This window comes from Coffea eugenioides, unplaced genomic scaffold, assembly GCF_003713205.1.
Source record: "Coffea eugenioides isolate CCC68of unplaced genomic scaffold, Ceug_1.0 ScVebR1_1600;HRSCAF=2479, whole genome shotgun sequence".
Taxonomy (NCBI): Eukaryota; Viridiplantae; Streptophyta; class Magnoliopsida; order Gentianales; family Rubiaceae; genus Coffea; species Coffea eugenioides.
The window spans coordinates 32412-51323 of record NW_020862015.1 but is presented as its reverse complement, the minus strand read 5'-3'; the positions used below and the strand labels follow the sequence as shown (position 1 = coordinate 51323).

The 18912-nt window shown below is 36.8% G+C and overlaps 2 protein-coding genes across 2 annotated transcripts; both read left to right on the top strand.

The window, feature by feature from the left end:
- Positions 1-374: 374 nt before the first annotated feature.
- On the top strand, positions 375-8921 carry LOC113755592 (actin-related protein 2/3 complex subunit 1A-like). Its single transcript, XM_027299561.1, has 15 exons — positions 375-673; positions 1510-1598; positions 2132-2208; positions 2403-2497; positions 3745-3814; positions 4217-4286; positions 5255-5328; positions 5463-5505; positions 5788-5869; positions 6199-6287; positions 6391-6476; positions 7660-7723; positions 8123-8229; positions 8353-8411; positions 8518-8921. Exons 1-15 carry the CDS (start codon positions 604-606, stop codon positions 8580-8582), a joined length of 1140 nt encoding a protein of 379 aa, XP_027155362.1. The 5' UTR covers positions 375-603; the 3' UTR covers positions 8583-8921.
- A 4581-nt stretch (positions 8922-13502) lies between these two features.
- Positions 13503-18122, top strand: LOC113755593 (putative late blight resistance protein homolog R1B-14). Its single transcript, XM_027299562.1, has 2 exons — positions 13503-13983; positions 15856-18122. Exons 1-2 carry the CDS (start codon positions 13503-13505, stop codon positions 18120-18122), a joined length of 2748 nt encoding a protein of 915 aa, XP_027155363.1.
- The last annotated feature ends 790 nt before the right edge of the window (positions 18123-18912 follow it).

The window sequence follows — 18912 nt, the reverse complement described above, 5'->3', positions numbered from 1 at the left end:
AAAAGATTTATTCAAAAAAAAAAACTCTACTATTCCAAAACAAAGAATGGCCTTTTATGTTATAATTTTTATTTTTTTGGTTTAATAAATGTCATATGAATATGATGAAGTTGACTGAATGATCTATCAATTCTATTTTCAAAATTTATTACTGGGTTATTGGATGGTTTGATTCAGATTGAAAATTAGGTTCAGGGATGTAATAGTTTTAATTTTTAAATGTCAGGGACGAATTTGCTTCATTTTAAAAGTGAGGGACGAAAAGAATATTTTTGTGAAATGTAAGGGATGAAACAGGTCATTTTCCCAAAAAGAAAATATACATAAAATATTAGTTAAGTACCAATAGTAGTTAGTGCTAAACATCTTTACGTCTCATCGAAGCATTTTCCGATGCTAAAAAGCGAAACACTGATTGGTAAACAAACAAATCATAGCCTTCCCCACCCACCGTCCTTCTCAAAATTCTACATTTCAATTCGTGAAATTTGTTCATAGATCTGATTTTCAGTGAACAGATCAATCCAAAGCTGCAGCAGCAGTAGCAGCATAGTTGTCCCCACTCAAAATTTTTCCTTCTGCAGCTGGAGTTTTTAATCAGAAATGGCTGCAGTTTCAGTACATAAATTTGCTGATTGCGTTACTTGCCATGCTTGGAGCCCTGACCAATCCAGTACATGCCTACTGCTCTCTTCTCTGTCCTTTTTTCTAAATTCTGTAAGAAATATTTGTAGAATTTGTCTTATCAAGGTTTGTGGCATTAGCATTTAGTACTAGCCTTTTGGTTTAAGTCTGGACGGTGGAGTCATTTACCTCAATTGGTAATTCTGAGTTTTGGGTTGATTATATCTGAAGGGTTTTGTTTCATGTTTTTTTTTGTGTTAGAAAGATGACTTTTTTATACTGAGCCTTTGTGCAGAGCTGTTGTTGTTCTAAGATTTTGTATACTTTAAAATAGCCTTCCTGCAATCCCCTAAAAGGGCTAGTCTTTTCCTTCAGTTTGTCCGACATGGCCCATAGGAAAGAACAATTTACTGGATGAGGTATCTTTGTGGAACCTGCTTCAGAGGTGCTTGGTTGTCTGTTCGGTGTTCTGCTGTCTGGCTGTTATTTTCTGGTCTTGCCTTTCACCCCTTACACAATTTTACTAAATGAGAGAAAGTTGTCCCAGATCAAAAATAAAAGGAAACAGGCAGTGGAGGAGACTGCAAAATATCCAGGAGCCTATATGGATTGCCATTGCAAAGCTAGTGGCCTAGTGATAGGAGATAACTATCTATAACCACATTTGTGGTTTGCATTTACATTTCTAATGATTAGTATTCTATCATGTTACAGGGCTTTCTTATCTTTCACTTTCGTAATGATTATTCGTTTGAGTTACAGTTTTGGTTCAGAAAAACAGTTCTTGAAAATCTGGAATGTGTTCTGCAATTGTTGGGTATTGGTTTGTTGCTTCAAGTATGTATAGTCTGAAAAGTGTCTAATTTATGCCCAACTTGTTTGTAGTGATTGCGCTTTGTCCAAACAATGATGAGGTGCATATCTATAGAAGATCTGAGGAGGAGAAGTGGGAAAGGATCCATGTCCTTCAGAAGGTAACTTTAATGGTGCTTTTTTGCTCTTCCTGTGTTTGATTGTATGATAAGATTGGCGGGTTTCTGCTTTTTATGTACATCTGTGCTTTTACTTGGCAAACAGGAACCACTTTTTTGTCATCTCTTTCTGAACTTTCATATGCTTCTATGCTGTTTGGATTATGAGTTCAGCTTTTGACTCATGTCGCTGTAAATGGTGTTGGTTTTAGATATGCCTGGTCGATATCCCTCAAAATGCAAGCAGCTTTATGTTGTGTGTCTGAAATATCTTAATTTCCGGTTTTGATAGAAAGGAATGGGTTTAACATTATTATAAGACCTGACTTTGAAACTTCCTTATGGTTTATATTTCAGCATTGTACTCCAGAATATTGTATATCGCTAGAAAAGGTCATTTGTATTTAGTTGGACATTTTTCTTTATTATAAATGTTTTTTTGATTGAATGTTCATATCATTTTCCTCCCAAGATGGTTCTGTTTGAAAGTTTTGCTGAATAAATATATGCTTCTTGCCTTGTCTATCTTCTTACAGCATGATCAGATCGTTTCTGGGATTGATTGGAGTTCAAGGTCAAACAAGATAGTTACTGTATCTCATGATCGGAATTCGTGAGCGCCTTGATCTTGAGCCATTGATTATCTTGTGTTTTACATAGTTTATATCTTGATGTGAATTATGAAAATCTAATATTAGCTTCAGTCTTTTGGTTGTTCCCTAATCCCTCTCCTTCCCTTCCCTTTACCTTTCTCTGAAGTGCACAGTTACTGTATGGTCACTCTTTTTCACTGAAGTTTCCTTGTAGATATGTTTGGAACCAAGAAACAACAGAATGGGTGCCCACTCTTGTTATCCTTAGGTTAAATCGTGCTGCACTTTGTGTGCAGTGGAGTCCAAAAGGTGTGGCCTAATCCTTGCAGCTCCGTTAGAATTGTTAATTTTCATGTGTGAACATTGTCTTCATCATATTACTCTTTTGTCTTGCCTGATTGATGACTTGATGTGATGTTGCCTCTATTAGGAGTGCATGTAATTATTGTTGTCAAATTTTAACTCTGCTGCATCAGTGCCATGTTCATATGTGTCATATTGTTACATTCAGCAAAAGGATGAGTACCTTAACAGGAACTTGCAGTATTGTCTGATAAGTGACCATCTACTATGATACTCTGGATCATGTGAAATTAATCGAAAAGTAGAGTATTCATTCGTGACTTCTTTCTTTCTGTTTGTCCTATTACTGACAAAATGACCGTCAAATAATCATGTTATGAGAAACTGTAGTAAAATGAAATATGCCAGAATTGATAAATAATTTCTTGGAATCAAAGATCCTTTTCTGAAGGCCAGCCTATTCTATGGGACTGTTCTAAGCAAACAATTACACTTAAACTATGAAATAGAATGACTAATTTTTTATGCCTTCCCTGCAATCGATATTTGGTAATTGAGCAAAATTTTAATATGCATAATTTGCTATAGATGGTAAAGACAAGCATTGGTTCTACCTTTCTCTCTCTGGCATAGACACACAGCACTCAAGCACTAAAAGGAAATGAGTTGTTCCCTGTGCACAAGGAGATATATCAGGACTATCTATCCACCATATTAGAGTTTGGAGAAGATTATATGACCCAGCATTAGAGTGTCAAAAAATGAAAGAATTAAATTGTTTAACCTATAGTAAGTGTTCATGTCTATAGGTGGATATCTGTTGCTGATTAATTATGAACCAAAGCCAGCACAATAAATCCATCTCCTAGATTCTGTAACTTGTTCTTTTGTGGCAGAAGGCCATCCGAAGTACAAAATTTTTTGTTAGAAAACAGCATGGTCCTGTCAAGATAATGTTGGCATTGCCTAACATTGTTGTGGGTGTTGATGGAATCGCAACGTTGTTTAGATTTTATCTTTTTGCATCGTATGAAATACAGTTTTGGATGTACTTTTCACATTTGACAAATTCTATGATCTTTCTTTCTTAATCAAGGAAACAAATGTCTGTAATTTTTATCTCCTTTCCTAGCTAATGAATTACACTGGATTTCTTGTTTTATCGAACTCTGTTGGGTTGACTACTCTGCTGTTAATGTAATCATTGTTGATTTTCTTTGCAATCTTCTTAGTCTATCTAATTTTTCTTTCAGAGAATAAGTTTGCTGTTGGAAGTGGGGCTAAAACTGTTTGTGTGTGCTACTATGAGCAGGAGAATAACTGGTAAACACTATTGTCAAGTTCTGTGTAGCTAGATCAAATACTAGTATTATACCCCTTGGCTTCCAGTGGAAAGCCTTTATCTTTGGTCTTCTTTATTGACATTTATTAATCGTTTTATTGTTTTTTAGAGTGGTCTATGAAGTGTCAAGTAGGCTTTTTTGTTTCTTTCACATCTTTTGCATGATGGTATTGTTTTTTTTTTTCTTTTTTTGTAAATACCTTTCCACCCCTCCCCACAGACTTCCTATCCCCAATTGCCAAGCAAGGATTGGAACCCTGAACTTGGCAGTGGTGAAGACTCTAAAAGCTCTCCCTTGGCCACTAGGTTGACCCCAGTGGTTATGATGATAATCAACAATTACTGTAGTCATGTTTTCTAACCTTGACATATATTTCTGTCAGGTGGGTTAGTAAGCTTATCAGGAAGAAGCATGATTCATCCGTTACTAGTGTTGCCTGGCACCCCAATAATGTGAGTCTGGTGTCATTTTGACCTTAATTCCCTGTGCCAATCAACCAGATGTTAATTGGAGCATCAGAAAACACTTTTTTAGCTTTCAAATATAAATAATAGGAAAATTAATGGAACTGGTGATTATGATGATTGGAGTGGTTACAATGTGCACCTCTTCAGCTGCATCTTTTTTTTTTAATTGGTTTTCAGGAATGACTTAGTTTCTCTTGCATGTTGCTTGTAAACTTTTTGCTTGGTTCTTAAGTTTTGTTTTTTCTGCATGTAATTCGATCAAAGTTTCTGTTGCTTGAGATGTTCATCTTGGAAAGGAGTTTCATGGCTTTATCATGCATATGCCCCTCGTTTAAGTAACAAAGGGATTCAGTAAAAGAAATGATAAGAGAAGCAAAAGATGCATGGTGAAATGTACTGTACAAAAGGATGTGCCAGTTGGTTAAAATGGCATTTGGTAGGATAAGGATATGTTTAAGTCAAGCTGAAAGCTGTAAACACCATGGAGCTATGCTAATCAGCTGAACAGCTCTTTTAGCTTTTTGATTGATTTGTATTTTGGCTTTGCCTTCCCGCAGATCCCTGGTGTAGTATTGCTTCCCGCCTAGCAATCCTGGTAATTGGAACGAAGGGCTTCATGTGTTACACCTTCATGTTTATCTCTGTGCCTTTGAGTGGACCTCCAACTCTAAGAAAGCCTATATCCACTCGAAAGGATTTCTAAGTTTATGAATTGCGTATGTTTGAAATAAATCACTGATGCATCTGAAGTACAACATTATTTTGTACAATAATATGGTTTCTGTTCTTTTGATCTACCACATGAAAAAAAGGATATTTCCTATTTGTAGATTTTATGTTGATATGGGAAGAAATGTTTGAGTGATATCTTTGTTGTAATGCAAACCGCTGCATTTTGGTGTAGATCTCTTGTTCCTTTCTGAGTTAGTGGTAACAATATTTTTCATGTATAGATATTCCTTGCAACCACATCTACTGATGGAAAATGCCGAGTATTTTCTACTTTCATTAAAGGCGTTGACACAAGGTATGTGTTTGAAATTTTAATCTTTTTCCCATTTACTGTCTAAAAAGCTTGGAGAAGATGCATTCACCTCATAAAAAAAGAAATACAATAAATAAAGAAAGAAATCTTATCAGTGTGCAATTGTTTGTTGGCAGGGAAGCGGGTTCAGGTCCTCCTTCAGATTCTAAATTTGGAGAGGTTAATCTTACCTTGCTTCTATTTGCACTTTTTGTTCCTTGCATGCAATGAGTTTTATTATTCATTTCTTACATTATCAAGTCCGAAAATTTTAAGCCATTTGCATAATATCATATCTGTAAGAGACCAGGTGGATTACGTAATCTATTCCTTAAATTAGTGAATAAATACAAAGATAATCAATTCATCGGGGTGGATTTTGCCTTTTATTGTTATCTCATGAACTTTTTCAAGACTAAATCCTACATTTAATGTTATCTCTCCTTCGCAATCGGCGGGCAGCAAATTGTTCAACTTGATCTCTCATTTTGCTGGGCTTTTGGTGTCAAATGGTCCCCAAGTGGCAATACTTTAGCCTATGTAGGTGAGGAACTCTTTTTTTATTTTATTTTTTATTTTTCTCCTTTCTTTTTGCCAAATTGAGGGTTTTGCTTCCGACTTCATACTGGCAGGCTGCAAACTAAGATGCTTTCAATAGTTACATATTCTGTTCACTGCAATCAAAGTCAAGAATGCTGTTAAGCTTTGATTCTGGTTGTAGTGACTTGAATGTCATTGCTATTAGCAAATGATTGAATAGGAAATCAGAAATAGATATTACTTTGTGTTCATGTTAAAGAAAATTGGCATTCGGTACAAACATTTTTCTACATGTCTCACTAATATTCGTTAAGATTTGGACTTATTTCTCAGGTCACAACTCAATGATCTACTTTGTTGATGATGTTGGACCCTCTCCTTTAGCTCAAAGTGTTGCACTCCGTGATTTGCCTCTTCGTGATGTGGGTCAGAAATCATTCTCAATCATTTACTAATATTCTTACACTTTATATATGTTGCATTAATGACTAAGTGAGATTGTATTTTTATCCTGCTAAATTTCAGGTTTTGTATCTTTCTGAAAGAGTGCTGATTGGTGTGGGGTTTGATTGCAATCCAATGGTTTTTGTAGCAGATGAAAGTGGTCTATGGTGGGTTGCCTTGTTACTCTTATGTGTACATTGTAGAAAGTAATTCTTCTTCTTGTTGTTTACCCATATGTTGATTTCTTTGCTGTAGATTTCCGTTCCAGAGCCTTTTATTGTATCTTTATTGGGATCTCCACTTCTAGCTTTGTGTTGTTATCATGTCCAATACATCTGGTATTCACTATTGATTTGTTTGACAAAGCAAGGATTTTTATGCTGTCACAAGTCTGAAGTCTTATCTTTTAAATGATATTGTAGATTTTGTGCTTTATTGTATTCTTCAGTTTTGGCAACAACTGGTATGCAGAGGCTTTGGTTTCCATCAAATGCCTCTGATCCCCTTCTATCTCTCTCTCTGGAGCTTGAACTTCATTACTGTGATTCTTTAGGTATTTCTTAGGGTGATTCTGAAGCTCTTGTAATTTTATATGGTTTGGAGCAACTCAAGTTAAAAGAATTGCCATACCTGTGGGCCAAAGTTTAGTTTGCCGGAAGAGGTGTGAAGGTTGTGTGTCTATTTAATTTAGAAATATAATTTTGGGATAAGACGGGATGGGGTGCTGAGGATTTGACTCAGTATTATAACGACAAATCTGCAAACTACCATTGTGAAAATCATGGTATTCTGTTGCATAAGGAGTATGCCCTTGTTCACTTTGACCAGTTAGCTTTAAAGAAATTTAGATTTTTTTTTTTTAAGAATTGGAATAGAATAACAGTGTAGACATCTCCAGATCAGTTTTCTTGGATGGCCTTTTGTGGTCTAGCTCAAGATTGGGTAAAATTGATACCAACTCGTACCGGGAATTGAGTAAGCCCAGTTCCAGCAATTTTTGCATTCTGCCATTCTCATTTGAAGCTTGCCTCTGAAGTTGAGTTGGTGTATATTTTGTACACATGAACTGGCCAGCTAAAATATGGGTGAAACCAACAATGGAAACTATTTCAGGATTGTAGTAAAGTTCCTTTTGTTACTGGGTAGGGTATTGACTGCTGATGTACTTACAAAGTCAAGAATGCTTTTTGGAAGTTGAAGGTTGTTTATGCGAATGCTAGTGCATTGCTTGTTTATGCGAATGCTAGTGCATTGCTTGTTTATGCGAATGCTAGTGCATTGCTTGTTTATTGGATTTTTTAAAAAATTTAAATGGTCTCATTATCAATGAAGTGATAAAATTATGTTCAGGGGTTTTCTGAGGTTCCTTGGTGAAAGAAAAGCAGCAGCTTCAAGTGCAAAATCTGGTTCACAGGTATCTCTTTTTCATTTGAGGGTATATAGATTGGGGTCCAAAGTGAGAAAATGCTATCGTACCACTTGAAACCTTTTCTGTTCAAAATTCCAAAGGATCTTGCTGCAGGGAGATATCCACTTGTCATTGAGCAAATTCTGTCACAAAATAGCCACCTTGTTCTCATGTTATATGGTTGAATTTTGATTTCCTATTATATTGCTGGATGAGTAGTTTCAGTTTTTATTTTGGGCCAATTTTATGTTTCAATTTTCCCTTTGTTATCTGGTGGAAGTTTTAGCTCACTCAATTCAGATTTAAAAATTTCTCCGTTTTTGGAATGCCTAGCTGCGTCACTAATGGCATTTGACTTCTATATAATTGATCACAAGATAAGTTGGAGCTTTATCTGTTTTCCAGTTTTCTGAAGCATTTGGAAAACTCTACGGCCAATCAAGATATGGAATTAGCAACAATAGTGTTCAACCTTCAAGGCTGCATGGTGGCATTCATGAAAACTGCATCAAGTACTGATTATGCTTGTCATTATGCCATCCCTTTTAATCTTTTTATCTTGGCATTTGTCTTTGACATCTGTTGACAAGTCATTGGCATAAATATTAACCTTCTCTTCTCTATCTTGGTTGCAGTTGTATTGTACCATTAAATAGGAAAGTGGGTTCAAAAGTAACCAGGTTTAGCACCTCAGGTTAGTCCAGATGAGCTTAGGTGTTTCCTATTTCAGCACTTCAGGTCCTAATGATGTGCACTTGAGAGACTCATAAGCCAAATCTTCCATGTTTTTTACACCTCAGGGTTGGATGGAAGAGTAGTCATTTGGGATTTGCAGAACCAAGAAGATTTATTAGACTATTTATGAGTCTTGGATTTTAGTCCAACCACATTGATATGGCGATCAGCAATGAGGGGTCATATTCCTCTATTGGCGGGTTCACATTACAGAGCAATTCGAGTAGTTATTCTAGATTCTAATGCCTTGTTACAAGAAATAGTATCTTATTATATGGTAGCTTCTTCAATGTGTTAATCTCCATGCTGGCTGGAAACAGTGATGTATTGCTGTTGCTCATAGCTTATGTAAGGTAGTGATTTATTCTTCAATCAGAATTTTATGAAGAATATTGCAAAATTTCTAGCTATTTCCACTTTTGATGCGGTTAAGTTTTCTTTTGAAATATACAAGAATGAGATTCCTGCTTTTAAGGTTTGCCACAGAATCCAGTAAATTGTTCTTTAACTGGCTTTTCAGTTGGTTGACTGTAGAGTACTTTTTGTCTCGTTAAACTGAAGCTTGCAGTGAAGCTTTTCCTTCTGTTCGTGCAATGATTGAGAAAGGTTGCAAATTTTCCAAGAATCTTGTTGTGGTTCTGTATGCCGCCAACTAATACTACCATTGAAACAAGAAATTCCCAAATTTGGTTCGGGGATTTAGTAATGTCTATCATGTTGAGTGCATATCCGTCTCTTCCCCAGTTAAGATGAATCAGTCACTGTAACTCATTAATTTACTCTGGATGACTTAAAAGTACATATGATACGCAGAAAATGGGGGCGTGATTGCTTCGCAGGGATTATCAATCTTTCCTAGTGGAACACTTGATTTTTCAGACGACACACCCTCTTTCTCGACCACCCTGGCCTCACTTCCCAGTACTTCTCCTCAACCTCCTCAAATGACGTTAAAACAAGATTCAAACTTGAACCCTTTAGTTCAAATGGTAGAATTGAACATGTATGTTTGGTTTTAACTTTAGCCAAATGCAGAAAGTAAGACTGATAAAGATCCCTGCAAATGAAACTATGGAGAGAGCCTCCGCGTTTGTTGATCGTATCTTCCATGTATCAATACAACTCAGGGCTCGACGGAAGAGTTGTCACTGGGGATTGGCAGGACCAAGAAGATGATTTATCGGATAGCTACGAGTCTCACTTTTTGTCAAACAGCATCAATATGGCGGTCAGGTTCACACTACAGCGCAATTAAAGTACTAATTCCTTTGTACCAGTTATGAGTAATCTCATCATAGATTACCTTCTTCAATATGTTCTCCTCTGTGCCTGGAGAGGTTTCTGAAATTATCCCTATGTGTAAACCAAGTAATTCGCCTTTTTTTTTTTTTTTTTTTTTGCAATTGATCAAAGTTTGGTGTGTTTTGACTCTAGATTCAGGTTTATAATCATCCACCAACACATTTCTAGCAGACTAGAACACATTGCTTTTGTTGAGGAAGTAGACAATCTTATCAATGGACCCAACTTGTTTGGCCAAGTAATTAACCAGGGGTGACTTTGATATCAGTTGTCAATATCTCATTTACTTTTAACTTTACCCAACAGAAAAAAAAAAAAGAATTCCAGGATAAAGAAACAACTCATAGCTTTCGAGAGGTGAGGTTTCTTTCTCATATAGCAGCACTTGAAATTTGAGCTTGAAAATAGATCCCAGAAAAGAACAGATGGCCTCCATTTGCATCGATCCTGTTTTGCGTGATATGGATTTGCTGAAAAACAACCTCAATGAGGGATAGGTGATTGATGGTGTTATCCTTCCTGTTGCCACTTACCAGCATTGTCTTGCCAGTTGAAGTTTGTTTCTCTTTGTAAGCATGATGGAGGTTTCAAAGTGTGGTTCTTTTCTTCTCATGATGGCAGAAACTGTTAAAAAGTCCCTGCAAACCATTCAGGTGTAAACCATGTTAACTATTTGTGTCAGAATTCAATATCTGTTGATGGTATGGATGAAGCAGACTGTTGAAACTTGAAAGAAGCTAAAAATTGCTTGTGTATTTGTACTTTTTGAGTCTTTGATGCTGATTTGAATGCTCTCATGTATCTCCCCATTTTAGCAATTTTAGAAGGAAAGACTACTGAAAGAAACAAGAGAGTGCTTGTGTACTACTTTTTAAGTGCTAAACTTAATACAGCTGTGCATCTCTTTTTTTTTTTCAGCTTTGGTTGGAAAGTTACAAGTGAGGAAGCCATTTGGGAAGATTTCAACTTTGCCATTATTGTATCTCATTGTCTTATTCTTCATCTTTCGGTTTGAGAGTTCAAGGAGACTCTAAATTTATTATCCAAAAAGAAAAAAAAGAAAAAAAAATGAGGAGACTCTAGATATTGTATTGCAAGATTGGCTGATGTATTTTATGGATGATTCTTTTTTGAGGCCCAGTAATTGATGACTTAGTAAGCAAAATAAAATTTTCAATGATCTTCATCATAGGCTAAAATTGTTTGTGATCATTGTAGCTCATTAGCAGATTGGACGAATCAGGTCAAAGTATTTGAGCAAATAAATGACTTTGAATCTAGTATTTGAGTTAATCATTACTCTGTCCCTAACAATTTAATAATTAAGCTTAGCAGTAGACTACGTCAAGATAATTTCTTTTTTAAGGGATGGAGATGGGAGAAGGAAGAACCTGAAAAGGGAGAATAGAATCATAATGGAATTCCCATAGTTGAACAAGGAATGAATTCTTAACTTCTAGATTACACAATTCAAATCAGTTTTTGCATGTTTGCAGAACCTCTTGTACATTTTTTTTGGCGTAAAAACTTGGACGTTTAGACAATAATGTTTCCTCAATGCCCTTCTATCTCAGTGTCATGCAAAGGGAATTAATCTGGTGGAACAATGATGCAAATTTGTCAATTTTCCATGAGTTGCAGAGTCCAAAAGCAAAATCATCCTCCTTTAAAAGAGATTTATTTGGAAAAACACGTTCTCAAGTCAAAAAGCACTAAGGGAGAGCAAATATGCCTAAATGAACTTTAAACTAATTGCTGAATTTATTTCTTGATGTCAATTTGGTTGTTGTGATCAACCTCTATTGTTTGGACTTTGAACTCTAATTTCAAGAAACTCATAATTCCCAATCTGGAGCATTGTTGACATTTTCTCAGTTTTTCTGTTTCACTTGGACAATAGGAGGTCTAATTAACTAAGCAACTTGGATGAACTTCCCTCTACAATTATGTTATAGCTCCTGAACTTGTTTCTGCATTTTTTTAATCTCTTGACTTGAACTCAAGATAAGATTGTTGGAGTAAAAGGTTGACTAAGTCTTGCCCTTGGACAGCAAATCTGACAACTGCAGATTCATTGGTAAGTTTTTGGGTAGTTTCTGAAGTTGGTTTGCCAGTAGTACTAGTCTATATATATTAGTAGCATCTTGTTAATTATGTCAGTGTAGGTGGAGGGTCTCTCTCAGGGTTGCTTGTTGCAATTTAAAATGGAGGGACCCTTAAAAGACTCTTGATTCTTGAGTAGTCCCAACATTGATTGATAAACTAGTTTCTTGGATATTTCCCATACTTTCTTAGCCAACTAGTTTCTTGGGAAAAGGCAGGTCATGACTCTAAATAAATGGTAGGTCTAGTGGCTTGGATAAACTTACTCGATCTCTGCATCATTTCGTGGCTCTTTGAGCTGAAAATAACGTTGGGGCATGGGGAGCTGAACGTTGACTTGGATGTCGGAACTTATCTCTGCATCATTTCGTGGATCTTGAGCTGAAAATAACGTTGGGGCATGGGGAGCTGAATGTTGACTTGTTGGATGTCAGCCAGGGCCCTTGGAGAGCAAAAATGACATCCAAATAAGAGAAGGTTGAATTTCTGGATCGTGTCCTAACCCTAGTACTACTACTACTAGTCTATAAATTGCTACAAATTCTTTACACGACATAAGCTTTGCAGATTCAGTATTGCCAATTGCAGAACACTCCGGCATTGTCTATACTGTCATGTCTTTTCTTTTATTTCCCCTTCTGTTTTGTTTGATAAATATCTCTCTCTGCTTTACATTTTTCCAAAGCAATACAAATTAAGCAAAAAAAAAAAAATTAGAATCAGCCCTTCTGCTTATTATACAAAATAGTATCTGCGGCAGCACTGGTGTTCTGAGGGTGATGGAGTTGGCCACTGCTTGTATAGAATCCGTCGTCCATGAGCTTCAGTTGCTGGAGAAAAACCTCAGATACGATTTGGCTTATATACTCGGTGAAAACAAGCTCTCAGCTTTTACGACCCTCAAGCTGAACTTAGCATGTCTCAGAACATTTTTCTGGGGTGCAAGAAAGTGGAGCATCAACATTGTGGACTTGGATCTGGAACTTAATGGGGAGAGTCTTCAATCTTTCTTATCTACCATTGGATGTACTCTCAAGAAATACCAGGATGATATTCACTCTCTTTGCCTTCGACCACAAAGTGAATATGTAGTCACAGATCAGGGCATGGACATTATCTCTTTTCTGGATCATATATCAGCAGCTTGGGAACCTGTGGTGTTTGGTTTTCAAGCAAAGATCATGTCTTTTAAGCCTAGAATCCTACAGACATACAGGGCTTTGTTGAACCGCTTCTCATCTCAGTCCAGATGTTCTTGCTTGAGAGACGAGGAACTTGTGGAATTCATAAAGTACCTTCGACAGGATCTTGATGGTCTTCGTCGTTCTTTATTGTTCAAGGCGAACCCTACCGAGCCCGAATTCTGTTTGCATGCACAAATCGAGGCCCTCCAAGACGAGCTAATATTCTTGAAAAATCTCATTGGCTTTGCCAAATTGGGAAGCGTTGAACTTGGTCTATTGGATGCTCTTCTCTTTCGAATCGCCTTGAATATGGGGCTCTCCATGCAGCATTGATCTCTTACGAGTGTTCATTTTACAAGGAAGATAGAGAGGGAATAGGAGTCACTGACTATTTCTGCTCCAAAATTGGTGAACTCCTCCGGGTCATCAAACCTGTTAAACTTAACTATAGACTCCTTGAGATGTATATCAAAGTCCTTAGTGCTTCAAGAACATCAGCACTGTTACGTTCCATGGAGATGGGTAAGCATATAATGGGCGACTTCAATGATTCCCTCATAAATCGCCTCTGGGAGCCGCTGTGGAGCAGTAAAATCTTGATGGGTCCTGTGAAACGTCAAATGCAAATACTGTACGAGGGACTCAGATTCTTGAGAAGCATTCTAAGGGACCTGCCGGAGAATGTCCTGGATGAGCTCAATCCAAACATCGGAGATGTGATGAGTTGTGCAGGAATTATAATCTGCGCCCTTTTTGCGAGCGAAGCTGAACAAATTCCTTATCCTCTTGATGGCTACATTATGTTGGGTGATACCAACAACGAAATCAAGCGTATTAAGGACGAGACTGGCAGATGGAGCACGACAGCGAGTCTTCCTTCTGATAATTGCTTGGCAGGGCAAGAAGTTTGCAACTCTTTCAGTAGTCCTATGTCATCAACAGGTAATCTACATCTCCATCTCCATCTGTCTACATATAATTTATAATCTCTCTATCTCTACGTACAATAACAACTATATTAAGTGGCGACAATCTCTAGAATAATTTCTGCCATAAACAAAAATGTTTTCCAAAAAATGTTTTCTATTTCTTAGCTGTCTTTTGACTGAGTGAACTAATTCCAGCGGCCAATAGTCCTATCTGGAAACAAGCTTATATTAGTTGAGAAACTACCAAATCGCTCTATCATGTGTACCATTGATTCCTCAACCACGACTCATCTTTGATTGCTTCAAGAAATTAATGGTCCAACAAGAAGGTAAATGTTTGGCATGGTATCAGTATCAGATAAAGAGTCCTCTTTTGATAGCTAGGAATATAGATAAGCTATACTTATTGTATAGGCCGGATGAGTAGCATGTAGGTTAGGTTCTCTTTGTTAGAGCGGGACCAGGTCTTAAACCTTCTGCAAGCTAGTTTTATTGAGGTATTTTTGTAAATGAAATGTGGACCTAGAAAGGGAGGAAAAACCTCTATTATTAGTTTATGCTGGCACAAGAACATAAATTTCTACTTATTTATGCTAGCACGGCGATTTCTACTTATTTGACGTTTGCATAAAATTTGAAGTTGACACAAAAGCTTACGTTTAAAGGAGATCCAAGAATAAAATGAGGCCATCATCAGAGGGATCACGACGATTTCTTCAAGGCTGGTTGCTCTCTTTATTTTGAGCCAATGGGAAAAAAAAAAAAGAAGATTAAAATGTCTATAGTAAACTGGTGAAAGTTAGCTAACAAAAATCAATGAAGGAAAAATTAGTAATTATAGGACAATAAATATATAATTGAAATGGATATAAAACATATAGATCGAGTTACAAAGGGCTTCTCATGACCTTGCAAGTTTAATTGAAATCCTTCAAAAAAAAAAAACTAATTTCAACATTAAACTGGTGAAAGTTATCTAAAAAATCTACTTAGCAAGAATTAGTAACTTCTTGACAATAAGTATAATGAGTCTAGACATGGTAGAATGGTTTTACAATAAGTCTTTACTTTACACTAATATAAATGTTGTTTGCGATGTCCACGTTCGACCTATGAGTACGTCTATCTTTCCTCTTACACAATGTTGTTTTGCGTATTACAAATGTAACGATATTATGCGTATAGAATGGATTTGACAAGACATTATAGTATCAATAGAGTCAAATATAATTATCCTCATAGTTTTGAAAAATTTTGTTTTAAAAAAAAACTTAGATTTTATGACTTTTAAATAAAAATTAATCTCATAAACACTGACAATTCATACATTACTGTCATTTAATGTATGATAACTAATTTGAAATTGAAATTGAAATCTAAATTTTATACATGTGTCATATCTATAACCGTGATATTATATACTATTTTAAATCTTTAATCTATGTGTTTCAAAAATAATTGTTTAAAGCAAGTAAAAGAATGCAGATACACTAACATGATTTTTTTCACATACTTGCGAATTTTGTTGATCAAGCAATGAACTTGTACATTCGTTTTACAAAGAAACCTGTATACATTTAAACAGCTCTACTAATTACAAATACTAAGTACCGAAAATAGACAAAGGTAACCCTAGTTTTAGGATCAATTCCCGTGCTTCCCAGGTTTAACCAAGGAAAAGAAATACACAAACATGATGTTGATAACAAAATTTGACGGAAAGAAATGTTTTGGGATGGTACAATCTCGAGTAAAGTAAGTGAAGTCTTACTAATACACTAGAAATGGATATAAAACAAATAGATTGCATTAGAAATTTTATCATTGGTTTTGTTGTTATATCATGGTTTTAAAGTTGTAACTCGTTATAATTCTCGACTTACAGGTATGCGCCTGCTTCCTCCTAGTCCTAGGATACCAGAAGTTCATGAAGTTGTGATTGGTTTTGATGATGAGGCACAAACAATAATTGGTCGACTTATTACCAGTGAATCAAGCCAGTTGGAAATTGTTCCAATTGTGGGAATGCCTGGATTGGGTAAGACGACTTTAGCCAAAAAAGTATATGGTGATGCTGAAATTGAGGGCCACTTTCACCTTCGTCTTTGGTGTACTGTTTCGCACGAATACAACCAAAAAAGATTGCTACTTGAGCTTTTGTGTTGTAACAGTGAATACACTCAAGAACAGCTCCGAGAGAAGGATGAGCATGACTTGCTTACAATGCTCTATCAAATGTTGAAGGGAAAAAAGTATCTCCTTGTACTTGATGATGTTTGGGACAGCGGGCTATGGAATGACTTGAATCTTGCCTTCCAGGATGCTCCAAAGGGAAGTAAAATTCTCATCACAAGTCGATTTTCTAACATTACTGCACGTGTTAACCTGGGTGAACCTCACTATCTTCGCTTGCTCACTGAGGAACAAAGTTGGCAGTTATTGCAGAAGAAGGTGTTTGGAGAAGAAGAATGTCCTCAATCAGTACACGGAGCTGGTATAGAAATAGCAAGATTCTGCGGGGGATTACCTCTAACAGTTGTTATCATAGCTGGATTTCTAGCAACTTTAGAACGTGACAGTTGGATTTGGGAAGAATTTGCAAGAAGAATAACTTTGACCATGGTGTGTGGCACAGACCCATGCAAGGCGTCACTGGAGCTCAGTTATGAAAATTTGCCTCCTCGTTTGAAGGCTTGTTTTCTTTACTTTGCAGCATTTCGAGAAGCAGAGAAAATAGGCACTAAGAATTTGGTGTGCCTATGGATTGCAGAAGGGCTTGTGGAAAGAATCCAAGGCAGGAGAATGGAGGACGTTGCAGGGGAGTACCTGATGAGCCTTATCGGCCGAAACTTAGTCACGGTAAGCGAATGTAGATCCATTGGTGGAGTGAAATCTTGTTGTCTTCATGATTTATTACTTGAGTTTTGTAAGGCCAGAGCGAAAGAAGAGAATTTTCTTCATGCATTTCGAGGATACGGCGAGCTCTCAACTTTTAATGAGCCTGCGGACATAACTCGGGTGTCCATTTGCACCACTGGAGAAGATTTTTCAAATTCCAGGCTGTTTTGTCCACGTTCAAGGAGTCTCCTATTCTTTTATCAGACTGCAGCAGAGGATTTTCCATTGGTTGATAGCTCCTTCCTTTTTTGCATTTATAAACATCTTATAGTATTGAATTTGGAGCATATTGCCCTGATGCAAAAGGAGTTTCCAAGTGGAGTTGAATCACTTCTTGAATTGAGGTACTTGGCCCTCAGATCTAACAGCATGGAGTTCATTCCACAATCTATAGCCAACCTCTCAAATTTGGAAACTTTTCGTCTCAAATCTCATGAAACCGTTTCATTGCCAGATACTATCTGGAACATGAAAAAGTTGAGGGTTCTGTGCGTATGGATTTTTGCTTGTCCCTTGTTGAATGACGACGTCCTTAAAAGCTCCTCCACTTTACCTAATTTAGACTTTCTTTCCACTCTGATTCTTCCTTTAAGTCAAGCAGGAGAAAACATTATTAGGAAGATTCCGCACGTCCGCCGACTGAAAATTTTGGTCTCAGATAATGAAGGAGCATGGGAAGCTACTGGCAGCTGCAACTTGAGTCAACTGGAAAGTCTAGAATCACTCACAGTGATGGGTGGTTTCATGCTTCCAGGGGATCATAATATCGAGTATTTTTTTCCCTCAGCTCTCAAAAAATTGTCCCTTAGTGAATTGGGACTGCCCTGGAGTAAAATTTCATTGATTGAACAACTTCCCAATCTTGAGGTCCTCAAACTACTCGTTTGTTCATTCCGGGGAGATACATGGGAGCTGGCCGAAGGAGGATTCCCAAAACTTAAGGTCTTAACATTGTCTCAAGTAGACGTTGTGATGTGGACAGAAGCAGACCCTGACAGTGATGATCATTTTCCATGTCTTGAGCGGTTAAACCTGGAAGGAAATTTAAGATTGGAAAAGGTCCCTTCTTGCTTAGGGAGTTTATCCACCCTTAAAATGGTCAAGGTGCGCTTTTGGGGGGAGGAGAGCAACTACGACAACGCTGTTGACAACTACTCAGTTGTCAATTTAGTTCGGGGAATTGAAAAAGAGCAGATTAACAACGGAATTGAGAATCTGAAGATCCTCATCCGTTATGTCCTGCCAAGATATTGAAGGTCATCAGCTGGAGGGATATACATGACTTAAGAGGTAACTTTTCTCCATCTTCTTAATAAGCTTGCAGAAACATTAATCCTGCATTTTCCGTGTGATTTTAATCCATCTCTTGCTTTCTAGACTCGTACTTTTTTCAGTTGCCGGAAATGCATGCATGAGTACATTGAAATTTGTGAATAAACAACTACTTTTTTTCCAAGCTGAGGTTGCTACTGGTTTTGGTGGTTTGAGATGATAATTGCTCATCTTTTTGAATGGTGTTGCATTGCTATTCTGATAGGGTTTTCTTGCGCGTAAATGTGGCCTGCATTTCTTTTGTTGCTTAGAGTGGATGATGGAGGTAAAAGCCGGAAGGGTGGTGACTCTTTCCTTTTCAAGAAGGTCGGAACAATCAAGGGAGCTCTCTACTCAGTCCACCTTGGAGTCAAGTCACCCGTTCTGCCCTCTGCAAAAACAGCATACAAATGTTTAAAAATGTTCCTATGAGTAAATATTTTTGGCTGTTGGCATGGAAGAAGTGTTAGTGTATTGAAGAAGCAAAATTTTCCATCTGTATTTTGTGTTGCTCAATTTAGTGATTGTTGTGTGCCTTTTCTTCTGTCAATCTATAGTCAATTTGCCCTATTGATGTATATATAGGGTAAATCACCTTTGATCTCCTGTGATTTGATACTATATCACACATGATTCCTGTATGCTTTAAAAATTTATACACAACTCTCTCATAATTTGAATTATTATAGCAGTGTCACTGTTAATTTTTTGATCTGCTGTCAATATTAAAAAA